General features: G+C 45.2%; 1 protein-coding gene across 1 annotated transcript in view; it reads left to right on the forward strand.

The window, feature by feature from the left end:
• The first annotated feature begins 322 nt into the window (after positions 1 to 322).
• LOC103191238 (NACHT, LRR and PYD domains-containing protein 12-like) overlaps positions 323 to 27,798 on the forward strand; it is a 28,830-nt gene continuing 1,354 nt past the window's right edge. The window contains exons 1-10 of the mRNA XM_042346131.1: positions 323 to 431; positions 2,536 to 2,550; positions 3,875 to 4,553; positions 15,989 to 16,077; positions 16,885 to 16,898; positions 19,986 to 20,157; positions 20,537 to 20,602; positions 20,973 to 22,716; positions 26,024 to 26,110; positions 27,123 to 27,293. Coding sequence (XP_042202065.1) covers positions 323 to 431; positions 2,536 to 2,550; positions 3,875 to 4,553; positions 15,989 to 16,077; positions 16,885 to 16,898; positions 19,986 to 20,157; positions 20,537 to 20,602; positions 20,973 to 22,716; positions 26,024 to 26,110; positions 27,123 to 27,293 — 3,146 coding nt within the window. The remainder of the gene's footprint in view (positions 432 to 2,535; positions 2,551 to 3,874; positions 4,554 to 15,988; positions 16,078 to 16,884; positions 16,899 to 19,985; positions 20,158 to 20,536; positions 20,603 to 20,972; positions 22,717 to 26,023; positions 26,111 to 27,122; positions 27,294 to 27,798) is intronic.

A 27,798-nucleotide genomic window follows, 5' to 3' on the forward strand; every position in this document is an offset into this window, starting at 1 on the left:
ATGAGGACTTGCAGATATGCAAACAATGCTGCAGGTGCAATCTATCGAGTGATATGCACACATGTGCCATTGCCAGTTCACTTGTGTACACTCTGGTTCTACCTATAAAACCCAGTACACTGGCAGCTTTTACATAGACATTTCGACACCCATTGGTTGAAAGGATATACTAGGTGGCACTGTTAGTATGGAGGGAAGTATGCAGTGGTGTTCCCCATTTGTCTGTATCAGGACCACTGCTGATTTTGATCGATATATATTAAATATTCAATATATTAACAAAACGGGCAGCGCCTTCCTTGGTGCAGAATAGGAACGGAACATGGAGGCTGCTAGTAACTTAGACATTGAAAGTGCCACCTCGTATAACCTTCCCATCAATGCGTGTCGAAATGTCCATGTAAAAGCTGCCAGAGTACAGGGCTTTTTAGGTAGAAGCATGGTGTGCACAAGTTAACTGGCAATGGCACATGTATGCATATCATTCGACAGATTGCACCTGCAGCATTGTTTGCATATCTGCAATTTCTCACATTAGGAACTATAATAATGTGTCGGAATGGAAACAGAGGAGATGTACCAGAATGATACCAGGGAAGTGCGCCTTTTGAGTAAATGGTTCATTTTAGTTATCTGATGTTTGGTGACCATCTGACTGAAGAAAGTGCAAATCTCTGAGCTGTCCAGAGCAGCCGAAATGCACTGAATGATTGAGCTCGGCTGGAGCAAAAACTTCAAAGCTGGTCAATAAAGGCAGCATCTGGCAAAGAATTTAGCAACTGTCCTTCTAGCCAAACCCGAGAAGATTTGACGTTGCATCACTGGGCACACAATAGGAGGCAAAGGATGGACAGAATGTGTACACACAGCGCAACGTGTGCTGATGATCTCAGCTGTTAGACGGATAGGTGAGCAACAAAAATGATTCAATGAATGGAGGGCCTGGACGATGAGGTGTGGATAAGTACATTGGCCATGTTCACACCGCAAAAGATATGTTTGGGAGTCGATTGCTGCCTTTAGAAATCTAAATGGTGAAATTCAGAATAAGTTTACACAACTATTATTTCAGTCAGCGAATAGTTAATCTGTGGAAAATGCACCCGAGGGAGTCAGAGGCTTGAAGCAGCGAGTGTTGGTTTTTTGAAACACGGATCTCATATTTTCTCTTATGAAACAACATTGTGTGATTTAGCAAACAGAGAGATTGCATAACAGGTGCATTCACTCTGTGATAGTTTGGGACAATATTGGTTTCACTCTCATTGTGTAAGACAAATCTTTGTGGTGGTTGTTGGGCCAAGACAAGACCAGCCTTTTCGTTATACCCAACCCACGACCCTGGTAACGAAAACAGTCTGATAACAGTGACCTCAGCAGCCATTCATGCCCTCTTCTGCAGGGGGGCAACTTCCAGAGACAACAGTCTTCCCGAGAAAAAATACGTTTTCACTTAGAAATATATGGTTCAATAAAAAACAGCCAACACGGTCTAAGTTTTTNATGGTGTAACGAAGAGGGTGGAGGAGGCTTATACAGATCGTGCAGTTTATATGGAATTTCAAAAGGCTTATAGTAAAGTGCTATAAAAGACACTTGTTACAGAACAGAAGCCCAAGATTTTAAAGGGACGGTGGCAGCATGGAAAGAGAATTGTCTCGGATAACGAAAGCAGAGAGTGGTGGAGAAAGGTTGTTTTTCTCTGTAGAGGGAATTCTGCAATGCTTTCCCCAGTGATGTGTATTGGGACCACTGCTGTTTTTGATCCGTGTATATATGAAATTTCTATTGTAGTAACACAACGTTAGCGAATAGTATTTCTATGGAAAATGCACCCTAGGGAGTCAGACGCTTGAAGCAGGGAGTATTGACACTTTGAATTACGGATCACATAGTTTTCTGTTATGAAATAACATTACGTGATTCAGCACACAGTGAGATTGCGCAGCAGGTTCATCCACTGTCTCACAGTTTGGGACAATGTTGGTTTCACTCTCACTGGGTAAAAACAATTCGTTTTGGTGGATATTGTGCGAGGACAAGACCAACGCTTTCTTTATATCCAACCCACGGGCCTAGTAATGAAACCCGTCTTATAATATTGACCTCAGCCACCATTCATGCTCTCTGATCAGAACCCACAACCACAGTCATTTACTCAACATGTAACTGGCCTGACTCAGACACAGGCTCACCCTGACCACTACACGTGTTAGATTTCATTCCAGCTTTCTGTTTTTCAACACGTCACCTTAACGCTGGCTCAGGCCCCATGAGATCATGCCAACCTCCCCCAAGGAATCCAGTCAGCAGTTCGTAGCAGAAGAGGAACATTGGTATTTCGCAATCATTTGTGCAAATATCTTATTCCCAGTGGAGACAGTTCTGGGATATAAAGACTGGCAGCTTTGAGTGTCCAGCACTGACAGCCTATCCGCTGGTGATACACAATGTTGAAGGCTATAGCCTTCATTCCGTGGCAGTATCTGCCAACACTTTTTCGGATAATGATAGTTTATTATCCTATTCTTGCAGCTATTGGTATTGCAGGTAATTAGTTAGATACAAATTTTACTTGTATCCCGATGTACCACAAGTTTGCGCATGGCACACACATCTACTTCTACTTCTCCAGCTGTGACTTCTGTTCCGCTGATGTCTTTTTTGATGTCTCTATAAAGATAAGATATTGTCGTTTGCTGAACCCTCTCCACTCTCGCTGTGAGACTGATAGTGTGTCTCTTCTTCTTTGAGGGTCTGCTCGTTACTACGTGTGTTACAATGGTGACCGTAGGTACAGTCCTAAAAGAATATCTTTCGGTCTGATCTGACGGTCGCTCAAAAGGGTGTGAGTTGGAGACATTGAGCCTCCAGAGTTTCAGGACACATTGGCTGTAAGAATGTCTGGCGGTGAGGAAGGATTGATCAGATGAGCGAGCCAATTCTGTCAGTAGGTTGAGAGACAGAGGTATGCCAGGGCAGGGAATGGTTTGCAATAATTTGAGTATCTTGGTGTCAATGTGTTTTCTGGAAAGGAGGCAGGAAATCCTGGCGATGACTGGAGTGATGGAAGTGCGGAGATTGTGTGTGAGTGCACATGTTTTCAATGAGTTGGTATGTTGTGAATGGAGGGAGTTGGGGTGACCTGTGTAAAAAATAGATAATCTGGAAATTTTCGATGTCTTACTATAAATAGCGCGATTGAGCCCTCTGTTTCTTATACGTTATTGCGAATTATACTGTTCGTGAGGCGAATTCTTTTCACATTTATACAGTGGAATTTTTAACGCCATCTTCAATTAGTAGAGGTGAATTTACGTTCGTATATGTTAAGTATGTTCTCATCTGCAGGAACACATGTTGATACTAAATATGGTCCACATCTTCAAATTTATATTCAATGGTTATACTTGACAATGTCCTGTCAGAATGTAACATGATTGTAACCAGAGAAGAGCAAAAAATATTTGAGGATACAAACTTTATTTGGTGTATACATGGCCAGGAAATTTGGAGAGAACTCATTCTATTTTCTGGTAGTGTCACAGGAGATCTTTCATGTCCAACAGAACAGGCGACAGACAGGGAATTTGGTTGAACTTCTTACATGTTACTCGGTTTTCTTTCGTCTGTAGTTCATTCGTTAAATCATATCTGTAGCTCATTGGTTACCGAAATCGCCTGTTAAGCGAGATACCTGTGTTTGATCATTTCAATATTCCTTATTAATGCTTTGAATTTTTTTTTTAAAAAGGGCCCATCAATCCATGAGTATTGATGGTAAACTGCTGCGTGAATGAACTTTGAGCAAAATACCATCAACTTACGCAGCGCACAGGTAAATATGTTTGTTTGCTGTTCCATTTTCTCACAGCGAATCTGTTGGCCATTGTGGTCCTGTCCCGGGGAAAGTGTGGGCTCTCAAAATGTATCACCCTCTACATGGTGGCCATGGCAGTGGCCGATCTCCTGTTCGCCATCAACGAAGTGGTTTTGAACCACATACATGCTCTTTACTTCAATCACACATTTCTGGACATCATTCCCGTGTGTTCACTCAGATTGGTGCTGATGTCGGCGGTGACACATATGTCAGTCTGGTTCACAGTGGCTTTCAGCTTTGATCGCCTGGTCGCCATCTGTTGTGTGAAACTGAAATCAAGTTATTGCACCGAGAGAACAGCAGCCGTGGTTGAAGGAATGATTTCTTCTCTGAGCTGTTTCATCAGCATTCCCTGGTACTTTATGTTTGAGCCCAGAGAGATAGTGAACAAAATGCCTTGGTTTTGCAATGTCAAAACGGTTTACTACACCACTCCCACATGGATTGTATTTCACTGGTTTGACACAATAATAACACCGTTTGTTCCATTCTTTCTGATTTTGATGATGAACGTGGTGACAGTCAGTCACATTTTAGCGGCCAACGGAATCCGCAGAAAACTCCTGCACCAGAAACGTAATAGTGGCAATGATGCAGAGATGGAGAACCGAAGAAGATCCATCATCTTACTCTTCGCCATGTCAGGCAGCTTCATCCTTTTGTGGCTGACGTATGTTTTAAATTTCATATTTTTGCGAACCTTAGACAATTATTTATACCGAAGTCACAGAGACCCAGTCTTTGTGGTGCAACAAGTGACAGACATGCTTAAGGTTTTGAGTTGCTGCACAAATACCGTCATTTATGCTTTAGCACAATCTAAGTTCAGAGATGATATCAAATGTCTGGTGATCTATCCGTTTAAACACATATTTTATCTATTTAAATAAAGGTAAATGTGTGTCACACGGTTAATTTTTAAAACGTTGACAACGAATCATAATTTAACGAGGCAATTGATAGCCTGGCATTTATTTCAAGCTGTCCGCAGCAATAATAATAATCTATGCGATATTTATGAAGCATTACCACGCCTTCCGAAAGTGTTTCACAGAAGATAATGTCATGTAGGTTCCAATTAACGGAAGAACGGGGTTCCTTGGCCTGTACGCCTACTCATTGCTCCATGAAAGTAAGTCCAGACTCTTTGGTATTATTACTATTATTATTTTATTCCAGATTCCATTAAATCTATGCTCATCCAAAGTCATCAAGCAGCAATCACGGTTTGCAGTTTAACCAGAATTTTTTTAAACATAAACTTATCACAAGCTCAAACTTGAATAAAAAATAAATAAATAGATTATTCAAATAGATGTTGGTTAGACGAGTTGAATTAACGACGAAAGCCATATGTTAAGAAGGTTAGAAATGTAACAGAAAAAGAGGGCGAGAGATGTGGATCAGTGGGAAGGAGCCATAGATGTGCCGTTTATGTAGGGCTATTGGGTGAGCAGAGGATCGAGGTGGCTTCTAAAATACAAGAATTCAATCATGTATCGGTCTTTGGTTAGTTTTAAAGGGAATAAAATCAAGTGTTCTCTTCAGGTTGGTATTTTTTAGTCATTGACAGAGGCTTCGAGATTCATGGCAAATTATGTGGCAAATAAACACTGGAATTTTATCCTGTAACATATTTGTACCTGTTGCTGAATTGTACACAGTTTACGTTCTGTATTTTGTTATTTGATGAGTTACCTTATCAGCTAATAAACAATTCGCCTAACTTGAGCAAAGCAATTGTGTCATATTGTATTCTCTTGTTGTTCTAAAGATTGGCAGTTCAATTCGAGTCTGTAAGTATGTTGACCCCAGCGATGCTGGAGTTTGTTATTGCTGTTATCAGCCGCGAGGCAATCACTGTCTGGAGGAGTTGGCGGTGGCTAAGGATGTGATTGATTAGAGAAATGCTCGCCTTCCTGACCCACTGCAGCAATGGCCGGTATTATTCCACTCTGCACGCTGAGGCCTCCCAATCGCCGGCTCCTCCTGCTGCCACATGAGTAGGTTCAACAGGGAGGGAGCGGAAGGTAGAAGGTTGGAAATGGTATCTAGCCGAAAAAATTCACCACCGGGACACATGCGGCCCGCGTGCCGTCATCTGGGCACCGCTGTTGTAAAGTATCGAGACACTGCAAGTGATTGTGGCAGTCAATTTGCATTTAAGTGAACGTCCAGTTTTTATTGATGGTGTTGTCAGCCAGGACACCAGGAGAATCTCACTTCCATTTTTTCATCAATTTCTTTGTACGGAATATTGTCAAAAAATATATATATACAGACTTACCCACAAACAAACACACAAACTCCGAATCACACACACAACAGCACAGAAACACAGAATTACAAACACAAAGAGATAAACACTCACAAACACACCCAGATATGTAAAGAGGGAATGAAACACACAGGCACATACGCAAACAGAAACACACCCACATATTCACTCACAGAACACTCACACACGCACAGACACAAACACAATCGAAAACAACAACAAGAGAAACTTCAAATTGTTCAGCGCCGTCCACGTCTAGGTTTGTCCCAGTTACATACGCACAGACAGAGAGAGACACACACACAAATATACATTGGAAAGTTTGGTAAAAGTCATATCAAGCGGCTGCAAGAATGCTGGAAGGCAAACGAGATGAATTTCCGTCATCTCTAACTCAGGCAATTCCTATTTTCTTATGTTCTTATAATCGTATCCCTGACAGCTGTGAAATAAAGTCAAACGCCGTTAATATCTAATGGTTCCTGCTCATTAAACTGTCAGCCGGAACATTCGCCACGGATCAGAGTTGATCCCGCTATCATTTGAACAGGGACTGAACTCAGGATAAACTTCTCTGTGCGAGTGTGCTTGAAAGCCTACGGATGAGACATATTATCAGTGTTGCAGAATGCCACCTCTCCCCACTCAGTCTCTAGGTGGACTACCAGGACCAGGACTTCTCTCTCAGGCGGGTACGAGGTGAGGTCAGAGCTTCATATTCATCCCCAGTTCTCAGCCACAATCCAAGATTGAATCTTGTTCTGAACTGTCACACAACGGGACAGGTATGAGCCCTGAAGTTCTTCATTTGATCGTCAGCGAGACACATTGGTGCTCAGGTAGCAAAATGATCCTATCTGGACTTCTTAAAAAAACTGAAAGCCATCATATCCATTTAATTTTTCACAATGCGATACAATAATATTACAAATTATTGAAAGAAATTTGTGCCATTTGATTACAAATTTACACTCATATACCGCGTATCAATTTGGGAGGTCAAGTCAAATGCTCATCGTACTCATCAAGTTGGGGGGGGTCAGAGCTGAATGGGGTAATTTGGGGAAAGGTGATCCCTGGTGAGCGCAAAGATAGAGGACTTGAGACAGACTTGCATAAGTTAAACCAGGTTGTCAGACAAACCTACTGCGGAATGGAGATACGGAGTGTGTCCAGAATGGCAGAAAGCCCCATGGTGTGTGTCATGTGAGGTATTTCATGCAGACTGGTAATGTTGGAGGTTAGAGAGTGCTTTCTTATTTGTGGTGCCCTGTAGCTGAGTGGTGAGAGCAAATAATAATCCCTCCAAAGTAAAACAATATTAACTTGGTCACCATCAATCCACGACTGTTGGTAGAACAATTCTGTACGCAATTGGCTTCCCCTATTTGCCCACAGATATAGAGTTAATTCACTTTACAGTTTAATCTGTGAAGCGCTTTGAGACGTCGAAAAGACGTGAAAAGCGATATATCAAATGCAAGGATTATTATTTTTATGATTTTTATTATCTGGATGTGACAGAAGTAGGGTGGTAGTGAAAATTTGATCCTTATGGACAGCGGCATGGACAGCCAATGGAGGACAGTTAGACAGTGGTTTACTGGCTGGTCGTGTATTTTGTCCACAGCGGAATCCAGCGGACACGACTTGCGGTTCGAGTGCTCAATTCAGCACCAATCTACGCAAACACTATATCAGTCAGCGAATAGCGAACTTGTGTAACAGGCTCACGATGGAGACGGTTGAATCAGGAAGTATTGATTCTTTGAAACACAGATTAAATTGTTTTATTTGAGGAAATAACACTATCTGATACAGCAAACAGGAGTTCGGGATATATGTGCAGGCACCGCATGTAGGTAGAAGTCGAACTGGATGGATCTTTATCATTTTCCATTCAGCATTTCGGATATTATTCTGATCTAAAAACATATGAGTTACCGAGATCTTGATGTGTGGCCGGTTGTGCAGGGCAGAGTTTTCGAAGCTCACAATCAGAACGTTAGTGCTGTCAAGCCGACGTTTTGTACCCAACAAATACATCTTGCAATTATACAGCGCCTCTCACATAGGGTGGTATGTCAAAGCGGAGGACAGTGGTGGTGCACCGCAATGTGAGAGGCAACTATCAGGGCGTCTGATCTCCAGCTTCCTGGTTCCCCAACGTAACTCTTTGTGGGGAGAATGCACTCCACAGAACAGCAAAACAGAAGCAGAAGACATAAGATGCAGGCAGATAATGAGAAGCACATAAATAATAAAGTGATAATAATCGGTAGCTAATTCATCGTACAAATAGACGAGCAGAATGATGGAAAGCCGAAGTCAAAGAGAGAAAGTACTTTTCTGCGTGCAGCTTTCATATCTGTTCCAATGTACAGCAACTTCGACAAGGCAAGATGCGCTGCTCTACCTTTTGATTGGCCAATAGAAAAGTGAGACGCATTTTTTCAGCGGCATCCGCTTTAAATGTCCGCCTGCAAAAAACTTTGCACTCGATTATAAACAACCAGAACATATATTCGAATACGAGAGGACCAAGGGCAAATCTCCAAGGAACGCTGCACGACGCTTTGTGGTGGCTGAAGAGAAGCCATTCGTGGAGACAAAGAGGAGATGGTCTGAAAGTTAGGATGATAACCAAGAACAGAAACATGAAGTTTCAGGTAAGGGGAGAGGAGGTGAGAGTCCAGGTCCACTGTTGCCCTCGAAGACTGCCTTTCAGACATCAAGCCCAGGGTGAGAGATAACTTTCTCCAGTTGAATGTCAACAAAACCGAGGCCCTGGTGCTTGGCTCCCTTCAGCGCCTCCATAACTCGGGCAGCGACAGCATTACATTTCCTGGGTGGACTCTACATCTCAGTAATCAACATGTGGAGTGCTGTAGCTCAGTGGTTAGAGCACTCGCTTTCCAAGGGAGAGACCTGAGTTGAATTCCAGGCAGGGCGAAACCTTGGGCAAGTTTCCTTACTCCACACAGAGCCTAATAATAATCCCTCCAAAACTAAAAACAATAATTAAATTGGTCATTTTCAATCTACGACTGTTTGTTGTTCATTGCTGTGCGCAAATGGCTGCCGCGTTCGCCCACAAATATACAGTCAATTCACTTTACAGTGTGTTCTGTGAAGCGCTTTGGGACGTCCTCCCTACGTGAAAAGCGCTATATCAAATGCAAGGATTATTATTATTATTATTATTATTATTATGTATCGTGTTCGACACTCAAAATTAAATCATCCTGGAAATACGCACCATGACTTGCTTCGCCGTTCCCCACCTACGCACCGTTGCACGTTGCCACAACTCTCTATCACAGCAGGTGGCCGAGATCCACGCAAACTTGATCCACTAAAATTTAAACTAAAAAAGTTGTTCGTGTGAATCGAAGGACATGGTGGAAAGAAGTTGTTTGCATTTATTGTTGTTAGAATTTGGATGCTCATGGAGACAAGTTTCTTTACTTTTAATTCCTGTTCTTGTCACAATCACAGTCCTGGACATACGGAATCTTTTACCCCAATTTCACACTGCTATTGGCAGATATCTTTGGATCTTTGTGCTTTCGGCGATTGGTATTACTGGACCCTGAACAGCAATCGTCCAAACGGCTTAGAATCGGTTTTGGTTACTGTGCATATATATCGAAGTTAGGTTTTCTGAAGTTGAATAGAAAAAAACGGAAGTTACATAGCTTTCGTGTCTCAGAGACCAAAAGGCACAAGGAAAGCCTATACATTCTTTAAGAATTCTGCTTTCTAGAAACGACTTCTCGGTCTCATTCTCCAGAATTCCCATGTCCCTCCCCAGACCGGGTAGCTCCCAACCCCAGTTCCGGTCGATGCAGCAAACATAATCCATCAGATACAGGCTCATCACATCTGTTTTAACACTTACGTTAACATATTATGTCAAGGACAATATGTGCTCTAAAAAATTCGTAGTATTTTTAAAAGCAGTTATTCCTAACAGTTCAAAAGTGGAGGAGCCACAGTTATACCAACAATTAAAAGTGGGCCCATCACATAAAAGTTACTAGTTATTTGTATAGCGAATGTAGCTACCAAGCGAGAATTTAGCCTTGTTCAAAAGCATGTTTACTATTCACGTTCTTTACCTCCTATCCCTCCAAAACCAAAAACAAAAATAAAATTGGTCAGTTTCTATCTACGACTGTTTGAGGGACATTGTTGTGCGCAAATGGCTGCCGCGTTCGTCCACGAATATACAGTCAATTCACTTTAGAGTGTGTTCTTTGAAGCGCTTTGGGACGTCCTCCCGACGTGAAAAGTGCTGTATCAAATGAAATATTTACTATTATTATTATCCCCACATTTAATCACTCGTGAATATGACGCCCCGTTATTCAGAGGGGATGCATGTTATAAAGAGACCAGGTCTGTTATAAAGAGACCAAGAATGTGATACAGAGACAAGGCCTGTTATACAGAGACCAGGCCTTTTGTACAGAGAACAGGCCTGTTACACATAGTCAAGGCCTGTTATACAGAGACATGTCCTGTTATACAGAGATCAAGACTGTTGTAAAAGACGAGGCCTGTTATACAGTGACAAGGTCAGTTGTACAGATACCAGGCCTGTTATGCAGAGAAAACACTTGTTATACAGAGATCATGGAGCCCGGAGAGTTCAGTCGGTATTGCATCAGACTTTTATTGTGATCAATTTAACGGCAATCTGAGGTTCCAGGGTTCATGCTCCTGTTTGAGCGTTAGTTTTGTTACTTTTTTGTGGGGGGATGGTGGTGGGGTACGGTGGTGGGAGTTGGAAATAAGTGCATACAAATGTTAACTCATTTTGGCAATGTCAAATAGATGACATTAAGTATGAGATTAATATCGTATTTGTTATACAAAACTATTTCAGTTTCTCCTTTCCAAGTTAAATAAGAGCCTGGTGACATCATGCACTGAGCTAACGTTAAGCTTCCTTATGTGTCTCTGCCCACCTCCTGCCCTCAGCTAATACTGACCTGTTCTGAAGTCGTGCTCCATGTGGGGACCCACGATATTGGGAAGAAGAGGGCTAAGATACTCCAGGGCGAGTATCAAAGCTGGGGAACAAACTCAAGGCCAGAACATCCAAGGTGGTGAACTCTGGGTTAATCCCGGTGCCTCAGGCAACGGGGCACCATAATGAAAGGATCAGACGTATCAACGACAGGCTGGAAAAATGGTCCAGAAAAGAAGGTTTCCGTTTCGTGGACAATTGGGACCGCTGGGGGAGGTGGGATTATTACCTTGCGGATGGGTGGCATTTAAGCAAGGCAGGGGTTAGCTTTCTGGCCAAGAGATTATCGACTGCTTGGGGGGCTAACTTAAACTAGTGGCGAAGGGGGATGGGTATCCCAGGATAAACTATAGATTAGGCAATAGAGGAAAAAGACAAGTGGGAAATATGGAGCAGGTACATGTGGACAATTTCCTCAAATGCATGTACCTAAATACACGTAGCTGAGGGAATAAGGTTGATGAGCAGTAGGTTCAACTACCCGAGGGGGTTAAGATGTGGTAGCAGTAACTGAGACATGGCTCAAGCCAGGACAGGAATATGAGATAAATATTCCAAGGTATAACGTGTTCAGGAAGGATAGAGAAGGAAGAAAGGGTGAAGCGGCTCCAATATTAGTTAAGGATACAGTTGGAGCAAGAAAGGGACGGAACTCTGGAGGGCGCGGCAAAGTAATCGATCTTGTTAGAGGTCAGAAATAGGAAAGGTGTGGTTACACTGATAGGGGTTTACTAAAGACCACCAGCTAGCGGGATGGAGGTAGAAGAGCAGATCTGCAACCAGATCACGGACAGATGTAGCGTGAAGAGAGTTGTCATAAATGGGGATTTCAATTATCCCAATATAGAACAGAAAAATAGCAGCGTTAAGGGCAAGGCAGGAGAAAGATTCAATCAACTGTGTACAGTTAAATTTTCTTGAGCAGTATGTCTCCAGTCTTACAAAGAAGGAAGCATTGCTGGATTTTGTCTGAGGGAATGAAGTCGGTCAGGTTGAATTCGTTTCGGTAGGGGAGCATCTAACTAAAAGTGACCACAATATTACTAGATTTAGATTACTCATGAACAAGGACAATGTGCAGTCAAGGGTGAAAATGCTTGACAGGAAAAGAGCTAATTTTGATGGGCTACAACAGCAACAACACGATTTCATCTATTGAGCGCCTATCACGTCGGGCGGGATTCCCAAGGCGCTGGACAGTTGGGTCAGGATTCCAGCAGGGGTGAAATGGTCAGGGTGAGGGGAGGGAAGGGAGCGAGAGAGGAGGGGTCAATGGTCAGAGTGAGCGGAGGGAAGGGAGTGGGCGAGGAGGGGGTAGAGAGGGGAGTTGAAGGCAAGGTCAAAGAGAAAAGTCTTGAGACCGGTATTGAAAGAGGAAAGGGAAGAAACAAGGCGAAGGCACAGGGGGATAGCGTTCCAGAGCCGAGGCGCTGAGAGGCGGAAGGCCCGCCCATCGATGGTAGGGCGGTTGGGGCGGTGGATGTGGAGCAGAACGGAGCCAGAGGAACGGAGGGTACGGGCAGGGAGATAGGGGGATAATAAGTCGGAGAGGTAGGAGGAAGCAAGGCCGTGAATGGCCTTGTAAGTGAGGATGAGGATCTTGAAATCGATCCTCTGGTGGATGGGGAGCCAATGGAGGCGTGCGAGGGTGGGAGTGATGTGGTCGTTAAGCCTGAGTTGGTCGTTACTGCGGCACAGTACACGAGCTGCAGAGATCTGAATGACCTGCAGCTTGTGGAGGGAGGGCCGGGAAGGCCGGCGAGGAGAGAGTTCCGATAGTCCAGCTTTGAGGTGATAAAGGCGTGGAACAGAGTTTCAGCAGCGTGAGGGGTGAGGTAGTGCCGTAGTGTGGTGATGTTTCGGAGGTGATGGAAGGCTTTGCCAGTTGTGGCTCGGATATGAGGGAGAAAGGACAGCTCAGGGTCGAACAGAACCCCGAGGTTCCTGATGGCTTTGAGAGGTGGAGAGTGCGGCCTTGGATGTTGATGCTGTCAGCGCCTGAGGTGCGGAGGCCCTGACACGAGCCAATCAGGAGGGCCTCAGTTTTTACGCAAGTTGAGCTGAAGAAGTTAGGTTTAGGATTAGGCTTATGTTTACGGTTAGGGATAGCGTTAGAGTTAGGCTTAGGGTTACTCACACAGACCCTCACAGAGATCCTCACACATACCCTCATACACCACACATACACAGCTTCACAAAACCTCACACACTCTTGCAACTACACCCTCACACACTCTCACACACACCCTAACACACACCACTTACACACCCCTCACACACACTCTCACACAACCGCTCACACAATCCTCACACAGACACTCACACACACCATCACCCACACTCACATGCACCCCTGACGCACACACACTCTCACACACACCCTCACACATACCATCACACAGACCACCACACACCCTCATACGCACCCTAACACACCAACCTCACACACACCCTCACACGCACTCTCACACAATTCCTCACACCAGCCCTCACACAAACCCACATACACACCCACACACGCACTCGCATACACCCTCACATACATTCCTGACAAACACATCCTCACACACACAGTCACACAAACACACACACACAAAGGCTCACACCCTCACACACAACCTCACAAACTCCCTCACGCACATACACTCACACACACTCTCAGACACACACCCTCAAACATTCTCTCACACAGCCCCTCTCACATCCCTTTAAGCACACACACAGTGAGATGTAACATTGGCCAGAGAGTCTGTCAACAGGAAAGGAGAAATCAGACGGTCGCCACAGGATGGATACTGGGTTGTGTGACTCAGATACAGGAATAAATATAAAGCTGGTACCTCACCCCCTACCCGCCTGTCCCTGAGAGAGACACCTGGGCAGGTGGGAATATACCTGGACTATGAGGGGGAACAGGTGCCATATTACAAAGCTGATAACATGTCTCATCACCAAACTTTCACCCAGACTTTCACTGAGAAACTTTATCCTTTTTTCAATCCCTGTGGGAATGACGGCGGCAAAAACTGTGATCCTCTGAGGATCTGCCAGGTGACAGGTTTGTGAGGAGGAGACCCTCAGCCATGACCTGTGTTTGGCTGTGGTGGCCACCAGGCTGAAACTTTTATAATCTGTGTCGCTATAAAATAAAGCTTGTTGTTTATATTACACTTTTCACACTGGGCCCACGTCTCAAACCTTTCTCGGGATCGACTGTGAAGCGACGGTTGTGTTTGTTACTAAATGTGGAGTCAACTTGCACAGAAGAAAGTCTACATTGAGTCACATTTCACACCGTAAACATCAGGCTGGCGCTTTCAGCTCCTGATCTCGACAATAATAATACTTGCATTGCACACAGCTCCTCATCACGTCTGACAGACGTCTCAAAGCCCTTCCCAGGCTTCCTAGATCTGCATTTACAGGACGTGGAGTCCTGTAGCTCAGAGGTTAGAGCACTCGCTTTGCAAGCGAGAGACCTGAGTTCAATTCCCGGCAGAGGGCGAAACCTTGGGCAAGTTTCCTTACTCCACACAGAGCCTAATATTAATCCCTCCAAAAAACAAAACAATAATAAATTGGTCATTTTCAATCTACGACTGTTTGTTGGACATTGCTCTGCGCAAATGGCTGCCGCGTTCGCCCACAAATATACAGTCAATTCACTTTACAGTGTGTTCTGTAAAGCGCTTTGGGACGTCCTCCCAACGTGAAAAGCGCTATATCAATTGCAAGGATTATTGTTATTATTATTATCCTTGTGTTTGACCCAGCGCCGTAATCACACATTCGAGTCGTCCGAACGCGCTTCACAGAATAGTGTAGTGAATGCGTTTTTTCCAGGAGTGACTGTAAAGTGTCTGTGTAAATACTCCTGTAGCTCAGGGGATAGACATACAGACATACATACAACACACAGACCTACAAACACGCTGACACACACGCTCATGCGCGCATAGCGACACACACCGACAGAACACAGAGAGACACACACATACATAGACAGACAGAGACAGACACACACAACCACACACACACCAAGGACACTAACGCAGACATATACACGCGCAGGCACATACACACACACACACACACACGCACACAGAAAGAGACGCAGACACACATATACAGACACACAGACAGTCACACATAGAGAGAAACACCCAGAAAGAAACATACAGACACGCAGAGACACACAGAACGACACGCCCACAGAGCGAGACGCACAGACACACACACACACACACGAGGAAGACACATGCACACACACATACACACACAAATACACAGCTGTGTACACGCCTGTTCAGCAGTTAAAGTGTCACCACACGTATTGGAGCAGCTTTCAATTCAGCATTGCTTTATAATTATTCGATAATATTAAGACTGTTCGTTCATCTGCTCAGAATCCAGGACAGCAGACTTACTAGTCATATTGTAACACGATACCAACACTTATATCCCTGTCATCTCATATCATTTGGAATAAAACGCTGTTTGTGCACTTCACTCTGTAAATTTTGGCAAACGTTTAAAATCTTGCAAGTGTAGCAAACAGCCAGTGACTTGTCAAACTGCATTCAGTTGATTTTCCAAGAAGTACCGCTCCCTATTTTCAGAGAGAACTATCAGGAATGTGTCAGATGGAATGTGTTTCGGCCTGAACTTACCCTTCAATCACGTATGAGCGTCTCTCACATACCTTCATATAACCAGCCATAGTCACATTACCCACAGCTTGATGCTGGTTGTCTGGGAGAAGAATATGAAGTGCCTACTGTTTGGTGACCAGGAGACAACATGTTGAAGGAGCTGGTGGTTTCCAGTCACTGCGGAAAAAGCCAAACTGGGGAGCAGCTCAGTACATCCTCGTGGTCAATGGTGAGCAAACATCTGCTGAACCTTCTCTTCTTTCCCTTCTCCACCTGATGCTCTTCAAAGCTTTGCTCAATGCGGTGTCTGTTGTGGTGGACTATTCCTCGTGTGTGGATGGACTATGTGCGACGCCTCATCTTAGCGTCGTGGCGTTGTTTAGGTTTGTGGTTGTCGCTCTCGGCTCTCAAACGAGAGAACCCGGGTCTCATTCATGGCAGGGCGAATCATAGGGCAAGCTTTCTTTTCCACACGGCCTGTTTACTGAGCAATAAGTAAGAACCTGGTTGTCAGCCAACTGGCTGCCCGCATTCCACGGATAATAATCCCTTCAATATAATGATAAAAATAATTTGTTCACTGTGCCCGCATCTTTTCGCCCACAACACATATAGTCAGTTGACTGTACAGTATATCGTGTAATGTTTTCTGAGACTTCTTGAGAACATTAAATGTGCTATATCATTTACGAGGATTATTGTTATAACATTATTGGTATACGTACACTATTTCGCAGCATCAATTTTGTATGGAGATGAATTGAGATGGATAAAACGAGTTGGATCCTGTATGGTCCACACTCCATTTTCCGAGAGAGAGAGATTAGGGCAAGAGCGCAAAATGATTCCTCCTCCACAGACCAGCAGCGATGAGGCCAGCCGCCTCTCCTCCACCACCGGAGGGTTCATAGGCTGAACAGATAATTGTCAATGTGTCCAGCTCTCAGGGAAGTGAGGAGGCCACAAAACGCACCAACTTTCTGGGTCACTTGACACATGTAAGCGGTTGTTTTGTTTCGTTATGTTATCTCTGCAGCAAAGGTGAATATTGTAAGCCCAGTCATGACGGGTTCTGTGTGTTTGTGAATTGCGACCCATCCCACCCCTCAGGGCCTCAGGTTCCAGCTTTAATCATAGAATCATGGAACACTAAAGCACAGACGGAGGGCATACGGCAAACCTTGTGGTGGGGGTTAAGTGGGATCCCCTTGGAGCTGAATTGGCTCCAAGATAACATGCATGGCAAAGCAAAGTCGGAATAGAGCCAAATTTATGTGGCGGTCTCTCGTCCGCTTCCTGAGCCAAGCAGCTCCACTGTGTACCAGGGCTCAGCTGATGTCAGCACAGCGCAGCCGTATATGCCCTCCAGTACTCTTGTTCCAACCCGTCCCACTAACCCACACTTTCTCCATTTATTCGCACTTCACCAATTTTACGCCAACTATCTTCACCCGTCTGCTCTTAGCCCAAATCGTCCAGCACCCAACTCCTCTCGCTCGCTGTAATCATAAATAGTACCACGCGATCTTTTCCAAATAGTCTCACTATCCCGCTCTGACCCCAAATGGTCCCAATTACCCCGCTCTTACACCACATAATCACGATCCTCCAATTCTTAGCACAACAAGCCCCACTCTACCGCTCTTACCCCAATTAGTCTCACTCCCCTGTTCTTTCCCCAACGAGTTCCGCTATCCCACGATAACCAGAATTCATCCCACTCCCCTGCTGTTACGCGAAATAGTCACAATAACTTAGTTTTAACCCCAACTTGTCCAAATCCTCCGCTGTTACCCCAGAAAGCCCAAATCCCCTGCGCTTATCTCAACTTGTCACAAACGCCTGTAATTAACTCAAACAAGATCACACGCCATTCTTTCAGAAACTAGACCCAATCATCCATTTCTACCCCATCTATTCCCATTTCCGCATTTTTATTCCAACTCGTCCCTATCCCCAATCCTAACCTCACTTGACCCACTTCCCTGCTCTGACCCAACTAAACCCACTCGCCCATTCTTACAACAAGCAGTCCCACTGCTCCACTTTTACCCTAATTAGCCACACTCCCCCGGTTTTCCGCCAACTGGTGCCAATCACCCGCTACTACCCCAACTACCACAAATCCCTTACTATTACAACATAAAGTCTGAATCCGCCACTATTAGCCCACCTCAGCCAACGCCCCCGCTCTGACCACAACGGCTCGGACTCAGCCTGCTGTTACCGCAACTCTACATAGCCTTATCCAAACTTGTTCCATTCCCCTGGTCTAAGGAGGGTTACCGAAGACCGAAGAGGAGAATCTTGCGATGTGTCTTGAAGGAGACAAGGCAGCGCACGAGTTAAAAGATTGTGAGATGGTGTTCCAAAAGTTGAGGGCAGAAAATAAAGAAGAAATTTTTGTTTTTTTGATTTTCGGTAGATTATTCTAAACCTCAGCAGCTCTGCCAGTAAATTAAACACACAGTGACTTGTCAGACGGGTTGGATTGGATAATTGACAAGCAACACACCCTTTGGTGAGAGTCAAATTTCAGGAGCAGTTCAGATCATAAACAACCTGAGAGCTGCAGCCAGTCGGTCCAGCAGGAGGGAACCAGCAGCTTGTAATAAAAACAGAACAGTAGAAATGAGAATTAAAATGCCAAAGACTAATGTAGAAGGTTTAACATGAAGGTGCGGTTTATCTAAAGTTCTTTATGAGGCCGCGTTGAATACTTATATCATTTTGAGAGCCCCGCATCGCCTGGAGACCAGGATTTGCTCATGTGCCAAGTACAGTTCAGCAGGTAATGTCTTAACCCATCAATTTTATATGTGATTCAGGTTTGTTGGATGAATTGTGTTCAGCGAACTTTATATCCGGACGACCAGGTGTTTGCTCATGTACCGAGCATCAGTCAGTAGCAGAAGTGTTGAAAGATTGATGTTGGAATGCAAGTCCCGACAAACAAACTTTATTGAATACTTATGAACATTTTTGCTGAAACTCTTTCAATTCTATTGACGTCTTAAAATCCCTTTGAGGAAATTTAAAAACTCAAAAAACAATAATAAATTGGTCATTTTCAATCTACGACTGTTTGTGGGACATTGCTGTGCGCAATTGGCTGCCGCGTTCGCCCACAAATATACAGTCAATTCACTTTACAGTGTGTTCTGTGAAGCGCTTTGGGACGTCCTCCCGACGTGAAAAGCGCTATATCAAATGCAAGGATTATTATTATTATTATTATTATTCCCTGCTCCATGTTCCCCAACCGAACTGTCCCGCAATCGGCAGTCAGGATTTCAGACCATGACTGTCGGAAACTCCGTAGCAGTCTCCTTCTGTCTCACATAGAGCTGGAAAAACGGTTCTGACGAATGTTAATGGACACGAAACGTTGACTAATTTTCTTACTCATTAGAAGATGCCTGACCTGCTGAGGTTTTCCAGCTCTTTGTGTTTTAGATTCGCATTCCGGCATCTGCCGTATTTTATCTTTTGTTTTCTTCCGTCTCATCTCTATAAAGGTCCGTCTCAATTCCTTCAACGTTGAACTTGGCTTTTTGCAACATTTCTCTCCCAAACTCCTCTGTTCTCACCTTCAGCTGGGTGTCCAACCACGGTTATCAAGTGCCCTCCCAAAATGACAGGCACTGTATGAATTCTGTGCAGGGCAGTTTAAGAAGCCTTGGAGAGCGGGAAGAGAAGACTTATGAGAATTAGACCAGTGTCGAGGGATAACAATTATTAATAGAGACGAGAGAAGCTGGGATTGTTTTCTTTGGAACACAGAATGTTAAATGGCGATTTAGTAGAAACATTCAAAAATTATGGGGATTTATGATAGAATAGACAGGGAGAAATTGTTTCCACTGGCAGGTGGGTCACTCCAGAGCCAATAATCCTGAGCACTAGAGAATCAGTCATTTGGAAACATTGTGATTTCCCAAGTTGCCAACCCAGAAGTAAATTGACAGTCTTGGCCTGAGTCTTCTCAAGGCCCCACTGTCTTCAGTGTTAATCCACCAGAGAAACTGGCATCTCATACATAGAGATGTTACTCCTGATGTGGACACTGGCTTCAACCTGCACCTATCACAACAGCATACAGTGTGGGTTTAACACCGACATACCTGTTGTTCACAGTGGATCGGGCACCTGGCAAACAGTCAACGCAGAAACGAAGCTTGCAAATACCTCCTGGGCATCGTGACCAGCGTGATTGGCCGGGCACAGAGAACACTGTGGGAAACCTTGGTGAAAATGCAGGAAAACAAAGCCAAGATTCTAAAGATACTGAGAGAGATCCCGGAAAAGAGTATGTGTCCATACTAGCCTGTGACGAGGAGCAAACCGACATCAATATAGAACACCAAACATACACTCACTTTCAGATAGGACAACAAACACAAACTGGCAGCTACATAGTACAGCAAACACACACTGACATCAATATAGTAATCAAAAACACACTGACATCCATATACTGCATCATACAGACACTGACATCTATATAGTACAGCAAACACACACTTACATCTATATGTTAAATCGAACACATACCACATATTTATTGTGCATCAAGTACACGGACATCTATGCTGTATGTATTGTTGCCCTATCAAAAGCACTGAAATCGAAATTGTCTATTTAATTTTGTGTCAAGCAAAGATTGACGGAGCAAATCTCTATTCCAGGTATCAGTCTGCTTGCTATGGCGCAGTGGAGTGGAAAGGTGGAGCCATTGTCAGATAGCCTGAGAGGTATGACACAGATTGATGTGAAGATTTGTATTGATATCTTGTTGTCCAACGGACAAATGTGGATAAACTGATATTATGGTGCCAGTGAGCAACAGAGCCATGTTGTGTGGAGTCTAGGCCGTAGGGTTTTGAGGATAGAGGAATGTTTCCGGGCTACAACATGTTTTGATTGTGTTTCACACGAAAGATTCCACGTCACAGTCTGATGTTTGCCACATTAATAAATCTGCAAAGTTTCTGAATTATAATTGTATAATTCTGCGAATGTTTCCGGTTATATTGCTAATTGTCAGCGCGGTGTTCTACATCATCTTTGGTTGTAATATTTTGGGATTAGATCGCTAACATTTACATAACATTCACATTCAAGATATTCAAAATCACCACAAAGGAACCCTTCGCTCCCAGAATAAGCAGCTGTCAGTACACAAACTGCGAGGCCGGGAGAAAAGCAAGACATTTCTACTGTCTGACCGCTACACGGTATTAATAGTCACTTCATCTCCCCGTGATCGGAGGCTGGTGGAGAATGAACTGGTGTCGACAGGCAGAGACCATGAGGAGTGGCAAGAGAAGAATGTCAGGAAGGAACTGGAGACAATACAACCGGATCAGCTGTTCGGAAGTAGTTTTGGGAGAAACCGATGTGGGACCACCATCCTGAGTGGAATCGCAGGGATTGGGAAAACCACCATAGTGCAGAACATTCTGTGTGGCTGGGCCACAGGGAAGATCTATCCCCAGTTCCACTTTGTCTTTCATTTCAAATTCCGTGATCTGAACGTTATAAAAGGGGAAACAAGCCTGAAAACCATGGTTCTGGAATCATATCCTTATCTTCACGATGTTCTGGACATCATCTGGGAGAAGCCGGAACATTTGCTATTTGTGTTTGATGGTTTGGATGAGTTCAAATGCAAGATTGAGTTCAAGGACAAGATTGGGTGCAGAGAGAGAAGGAGAAACCAAGCCCCGAGGGTCAGCTGCCCGGGACCTCAAGGCCTCTGTCCCGTGGCTGAAATTGTCCGATGTTTGGTGCAGCAGGAAGTACTGAAAGGCTGTTCAGTGCTCATCACAAGCCGGCCAACTGCCCTAGAGTCTTTAGATCACATCCACACCAATCTCTGGGCTGAAATAATGGGATTCTTCGCTGATGGAAGGGAAGAATACATCAGTCGCTTCTTTCCACTTAAGAAGATTGCAGCTGAAGTGCTGAGATATGTGAAGGAGAATGACCTCCTGTACACCATGTGTTTCAACCCTTCCTACTGCTGGATCCTCTGTTGCACATTGGAGCCAATCTTCAAAAATCCAGAGTGCAAACAGCCGCCCCCCAAAACTATCACCCAGCTGTACTCCAATTACATCTACAACATCCTGAAGAACCATCCACGAGCTGGTGAGAGCCCTCGGGAGTCGATGCTGAGAGCCGGGGAGATGGCCTATGAGGGGATCTGTAACAGGACCATTGTGTTCGATGATGACCATTTCCATCGCCATCTGCTTGAACCCTCAAACTTCATCTCAGGGTTCATGATGGAGATTCTGGAGAAGGATGATGGTGGGAGAGGAGTTGTGTACACATTCCCTCACCTCACCGTCCAAGAATTTGTGGCTGCTCTCGCCCAGTATCTGACTCCCGTCCGTAGGAACCTGCTGGAGATGCTTGACCAGGTTCACACAATGAACGATGGGCGCTTTGAGATCTTCCAGCGGTTTGTTGTGGGTCTCTCCTGGCCTCACACAACTCGGCAGCTGGAGGAGATCCTCGGGTCGTTACCTCACGCCTCAGTCTGTGAAGCCATCACCTGGCTGAAGGTGAACGTGGAGGCGGCGATTAAAGAGTCAGGGAGTGAAGATGGTAAAAGGAAGCTGCTGAATATGATGTACTATCTCTTTGAGTCTCAGAACTACAGACTGGCCCAGGTCACACTTGGAGCTGTGGAGACACTGGACTTTAGTAGGATCAGGTTGAACCCTCTGGACTGTGCTGTGCTGTCGCATGTGTTACAGCTCTGTTGCACTGTAGAAACCCTCGATCTCGAAAGCTGTAACATCGGAGCTGAAGGGATCCATCGTCTGGGGCCCGCACTGCGCATGTGCCGACAGCTCAGGTTTGCCCTTATTGGTGGTTACGTTCAGAAATCTGGAGAATGTCGGCCAGTTATTGAGTGGTGTGAGCGATGGTTCAATGTCACGTTTTCGAGACGTCTCAAAGCGCTTCGCAGGTTACTTTGTATAAGTGTAGTGACGGTTTATTTTGTGGGCAACAATCGACAGCCAATGGCGCACAACTATTTCCCCAAAAAGAGAGATAGAGTGNAAAAAATATTAAATTGTTTTTGTCAATCGACTCACAATCGGGTTCCTATACACTGCCAGGTAAACAGAGGCGTGTGAGTGGAGGGAGGAAACTTGCCTCAGGCTTTGGCGAGATGTAGGTTATAATATTGTCTCTTTAGGTTATAATTCCTAATCAGAATATGTCTGTAAATGAGCCTCGATATTAAAGCCATGACTTGTGAGCACTGGCCGAGACCTGATTGGTGATGCTCAGAGACACCAACTGCTGTGACCTGAGACATCTCTGTGGCTCTCCCTATCCCAGTCGTTCAATCCCTGTCCACTATTCGCCCCGCAGTCTGATCTGAATCCACACGCAACACAATAGCCCCACACAGCCTTCGCTCAACCTACAGCTTACGTCACTATATTGACTTAATCATATCTTATGTTGTAACAAGAATCAAAGGGTTTATGTTACTTCACTGACGCATTTACTCTCTCACAGATCAGTCCTGCAGTGACAGAGATACAATACTTATCTTCAGAAAGAGATACTGAGGGAGACTGAGAGAGAGAGAGAGAGTGGTCGTTAGTGGGAGAGAGAGATTGAGAGCGAGAGAGAGACACAGATAATAATAATCCTAATAATAATAATTCTTGCATTTGATACAGCGCTTTCCACGTCAGGAGGTCGTCCCAAGGTGTTTCACAGAACAGACTCTAAAGTGAATTGACTGTATATTTGTGGGCGAACGCGGTAGCCAATTGCGCACAGCAGTGTCCCACAAACAAATGATTGAAAATGACCAACTTATTANTTTTTTTTGGAGGGATTATTATTATTAGGCATGTGGAGTAAGGAAACTTGCCCAAGGTTTCGCCCTGCCGGCAAACGAACTCAAGTCTCTACTTGCAAAGCGAATGATCTAACCACTGAGCTACAGCATTCCACTGAAGAAAAAGACAAAGAGAGACTGCATGAGAGAAACATAGCGAGAGTTTGTACGCTTGTGTGTGCGAGCGACAGGTGGAGAGATGCTCTTGGAGAAAGAGACTGACAGAGTGACTGGGAGGTAGAGAGAGACTGACAGATAGACTGAAAGTTTGAGAGTGAGAGCGAGAGACAGAGAAAGAGTGGTGGAGAGCTAGTAAGAGTGAGAAAGAAAAAGAGAGACGAAGAGAGAATGAGAGAGTGGGGTCTGGGGGATGGGGATGGGTGGAGTACCGATGGTGGGGATGAGTGAGAGTCTGCGTGTGTATGTGAGTGTGTGTAGGTAAGAGTGTGTGACTGATAGAGGAAGAGACTGAGAAAGAAATGAAAGCGAGACAGTGAGTGAGTGAGGGAAAGTTAGAGAGAGAGAGAGAGCGAGAGAGAATGGCGGAGAGAATGTGAGACAGAAATACAGAGAGATTGAGAATGAAAGACTGAGAGAGAAAGAGACAGAGCAAGATACGGAAAGGGAGATGGGTGAGAGGCAGGGAAAAAGACCGAGAGATAGACAGAGAAAGAGAGGGAGAGAGTGACGGAAAGCGAAATGCAAAGAGTAACGGAGAGAGTAACGGAGAGAGTCATGGACAGAGAGACACAGATTGAGAGACAGCGACTGAGAGATTAAGATAAAGAAAGTCTGGGAGAAAGATAGAGATTTACTGAGATACTGAGAGAGAGACGTAGAACATGAGAGAGAGCGAGAGCCAGAGAGAGAGAAAGAGAGAGGGAAATAGACTGAAAACGTGTGAGAAATAAACAATGAGACAGAGAGGAACGAAGTGTCATCCTGAGAGAAACTGAGACATAAACTCACAGGGAGAGAATTAGAGAGACTGAGAAAAAGAGAGAATGAGGGAAAGAGAGACTGAGTGTGTGAGAGAGAAAGAGAGACGGAGACTGATAGAGAGACAGAGAGAGAGAAAGAGGGGGTGGGGTTGAGAAAGAGGGAGGACGGGGGGTTTACCAACGTTACCAACCTGTCGGGTCTCGGCGGGTCCTGAACTGTTCCATGTTCCAGGCCCTTTCCGCTCCATCATCAGCGGCCGTATCTTAAGCCTCTGTGCCCCCACCCTCTGGAACTCCATCAAGGAGACCCTCAGCCTCGCCCACTCCGTAAACAACTTCAAAGGCCGTCTCAAAATCTTCCACTACAGTTGCCCTCCCACACCAATCACCTGCTCTCCAACCGTTTCTGATCCCAACCCCAGCTCGGAGGCAAAGCCCAATTTATTCAGCCTTGGGACGTCCTCCTGATATGAAAGACGCAAAAATTGCCGTTTGCAAATAATTTCACACAGCGAGTTGCTGGGATCTGGAATCATTGCCTGACGGAAGCCGATTGAATAACAATTTTAAAGAGCGATGCAGATAATAATAATAATAATAATAATAATCATTACATTTGATATCAATTCACTTTACAGTATTTTCTGTGAAGCGCTTTGTGATTTCTAGAAGATGTGAAAAGCGTTATATCTAATCATAATTCACAGATAATTATTTGAGGTATACAAGTTTGCAGGGCAATGACGGTAGAGAAAGTGGGGGATTGGGGATGATCAGGGCTATGGGGAGAGAGAGAGCGAGCGGGGTCGTGGGATTGATATGGGTTATGGGGTGAGAGAGAGGAAGAGAGAGAGAGAGGGGGGGGCGTGGAATTGATCAGGGCTATGGGGAGAGAGAGAGTGGTCGTGTGGGGAATGGGGTTGATCAGGGCGATGGGGAGAGAGCGCGGGGGAGTGGGGTTGATCAGGGCTTCGGGGTGTGAGAGACAGCGGGGGAGAGGCGTTGATCGGGGCTGTGAGGTGAAAGTGAGCGAGGGACTGGGGTTTATCAGGGCTATGGGAAAGAGCGCTGGGGGGTGGGGTTGATCCGGGCTCGGGGGGAGACAGAGAGGCAGGGAATGATGGTGATTTGGAAACTGTTTTCATCGAGCTGCCGCAGACATGATGGGCGGAATGGCCTCCTTCTGTGCTGTGTAGTTCCATGACTCTGTGAATGTGAGTGTTTGTAGCTTCGGGTGCGTCTGACCCTGGTCCCCTCCCCTTGGGACTTGTTCCCCACGTGAAAGGCGACTGTATATAGATGTCAGTTTGTATTGTGTTGTTACACTATATTCACTGTGTTTCTGTCTCTGAGTCCAGGCTGGAGGGCAACAATCTGGGAGATTCAGGAGTGAAGCGACTGTGTGAGTCTCTGAGGAACCCGGAATGTCAAATAACGAGAGTGGAGTAAGTAACAGACTGTGAAATTGGAGTCAGGCAATGTCTCCGAACACAGATTATTACATTCCGAGAAGGAGGGGACAGTATTAATGCTGAGATCCTAAGTCCTACAAGGACTACCTGAGGGGCAGGATGTGGAGAGAAAATCAGTGAGATCAGAGGTGGCTCCCGCTCAGCTCCTGCTAACCATGTGAGACACAGTGTTTACAGGTTGGGGGCGGGATTGGTGGGGGGTCCTAGCTGGAAACCGATTGATGTTTCCCAGACGGAACTCTCTCCCCCTCTCTCTTTCTCTCTCTGTCTCTCACAGGGGATGTTATGGACGTTTAGCTGGTTATAGCCCACAGTCACTCGACTCCCCAACACACACTCTTGGGTCCCTGAGCTACGATGTTTGCCAACGTCCCCCCAAATGCTCCAACTCTGTACCACACTCAGGGCTATTTTCACGTGTCGATGGCAAACATGTCGCACTGTCCCTTTCCCCCTGTCACACAATGCCTATTGCATTCCCAGTGTCTCTAATAGTACGCAATGTTAGGTTTGCTCTGATCCCTATATCCGTCTGTGTCTCCGATCTGCAGCTATTAGAATACATAATAATAATAATAATGATAAACTTGGTGTTTGACACAGCGTCTGATCACGTCATCGAGACGTCTGAATGCGCTTCACGGAACCTACTGTAAAGCAAAATGACTGTGTCATTTGTGCGTGAAATGCAGCAGCCAATTGCGCACAGCAGCGCCCCACAAACAGTCGTAGAATCATGGACCAATTGTTTCATATTTTCAAGGGAATTCTATCCCCGGAAAAGCGATCGGCCAATTGACTAACGTCCAGGTTGGTATTTACTGCTGTGTAAACAGCGGCTTGTGGAGCGGCAAGGAACCCAATGTTTTGCCCGGAATCAAACCCGGGTGTCTCACTGGCGACTGAGTTCTATAACCACTGAGATAAGCGATGATCACAGAGTTTACTATGATTACTGTTACTTTCCTGTGTCTCTGATCTCCAGGCTCTGGAATAACAATCTGACAGCTGAGTGTACCGAGGATCTCGCCTCCGCTCTCAGTACAAACCAGTCACTGACAGAGCTGAACCTGAACGTTAATGAACTGAGAGATTCAGGAGTGAAGCGACTCTGTGCGGCTCTGAGGAACCCGGAGTGTCAGATTCAGAGTGTGGAGTGAGTAACAGACTCTATGAGAATACAATAACCCGAGGCTGAATTTCCCCGATATCTCAGGGTGTTATTGACAGTGGCTGATCAGTTGGTGCTGAATATTGTGTCAGGAATCGTAGTAATAGTGTGAGGCCATCAGCCATCCCAGTGATCACCAACTAAACATGGATTGACAATGAATCTGCACCGTGTGGTGGGAACAGCAGCTGTGGTGACGTGTGGCCAGGAGCAGCTCCTCCCCAGCTCACTCCAGCCAGGAAAATCAGCCCCGTTTATCCCATCCCAAAGCTCCTGTCCCATACATGTCATTCCCTCACTCCCTCACTCCTTCCCTCCCCCTAACTCCCTCCGCCACTACCTCCTTCTCCCCCTCCCTCTCTCCACACACTGCTACCCTCCCACCTAATTTCCTCCCTCCCATACTCCCTTCCTCCCTATTTCTCGTGGAGTCCTGCAGCACAGTGGTTAGAGCAGGGTTGGATTATAACCAGCGAAACCTCCACAGTTT

The sequence above is a fragment of the Callorhinchus milii genome, unplaced genomic scaffold, assembly GCF_018977255.1.
Source record: "Callorhinchus milii isolate IMCB2004 unplaced genomic scaffold, IMCB_Cmil_1.0 Scaffold316, whole genome shotgun sequence".
Lineage (NCBI taxonomy): Eukaryota > Metazoa > Chordata > Chondrichthyes > Chimaeriformes > Callorhinchidae > Callorhinchus > Callorhinchus milii.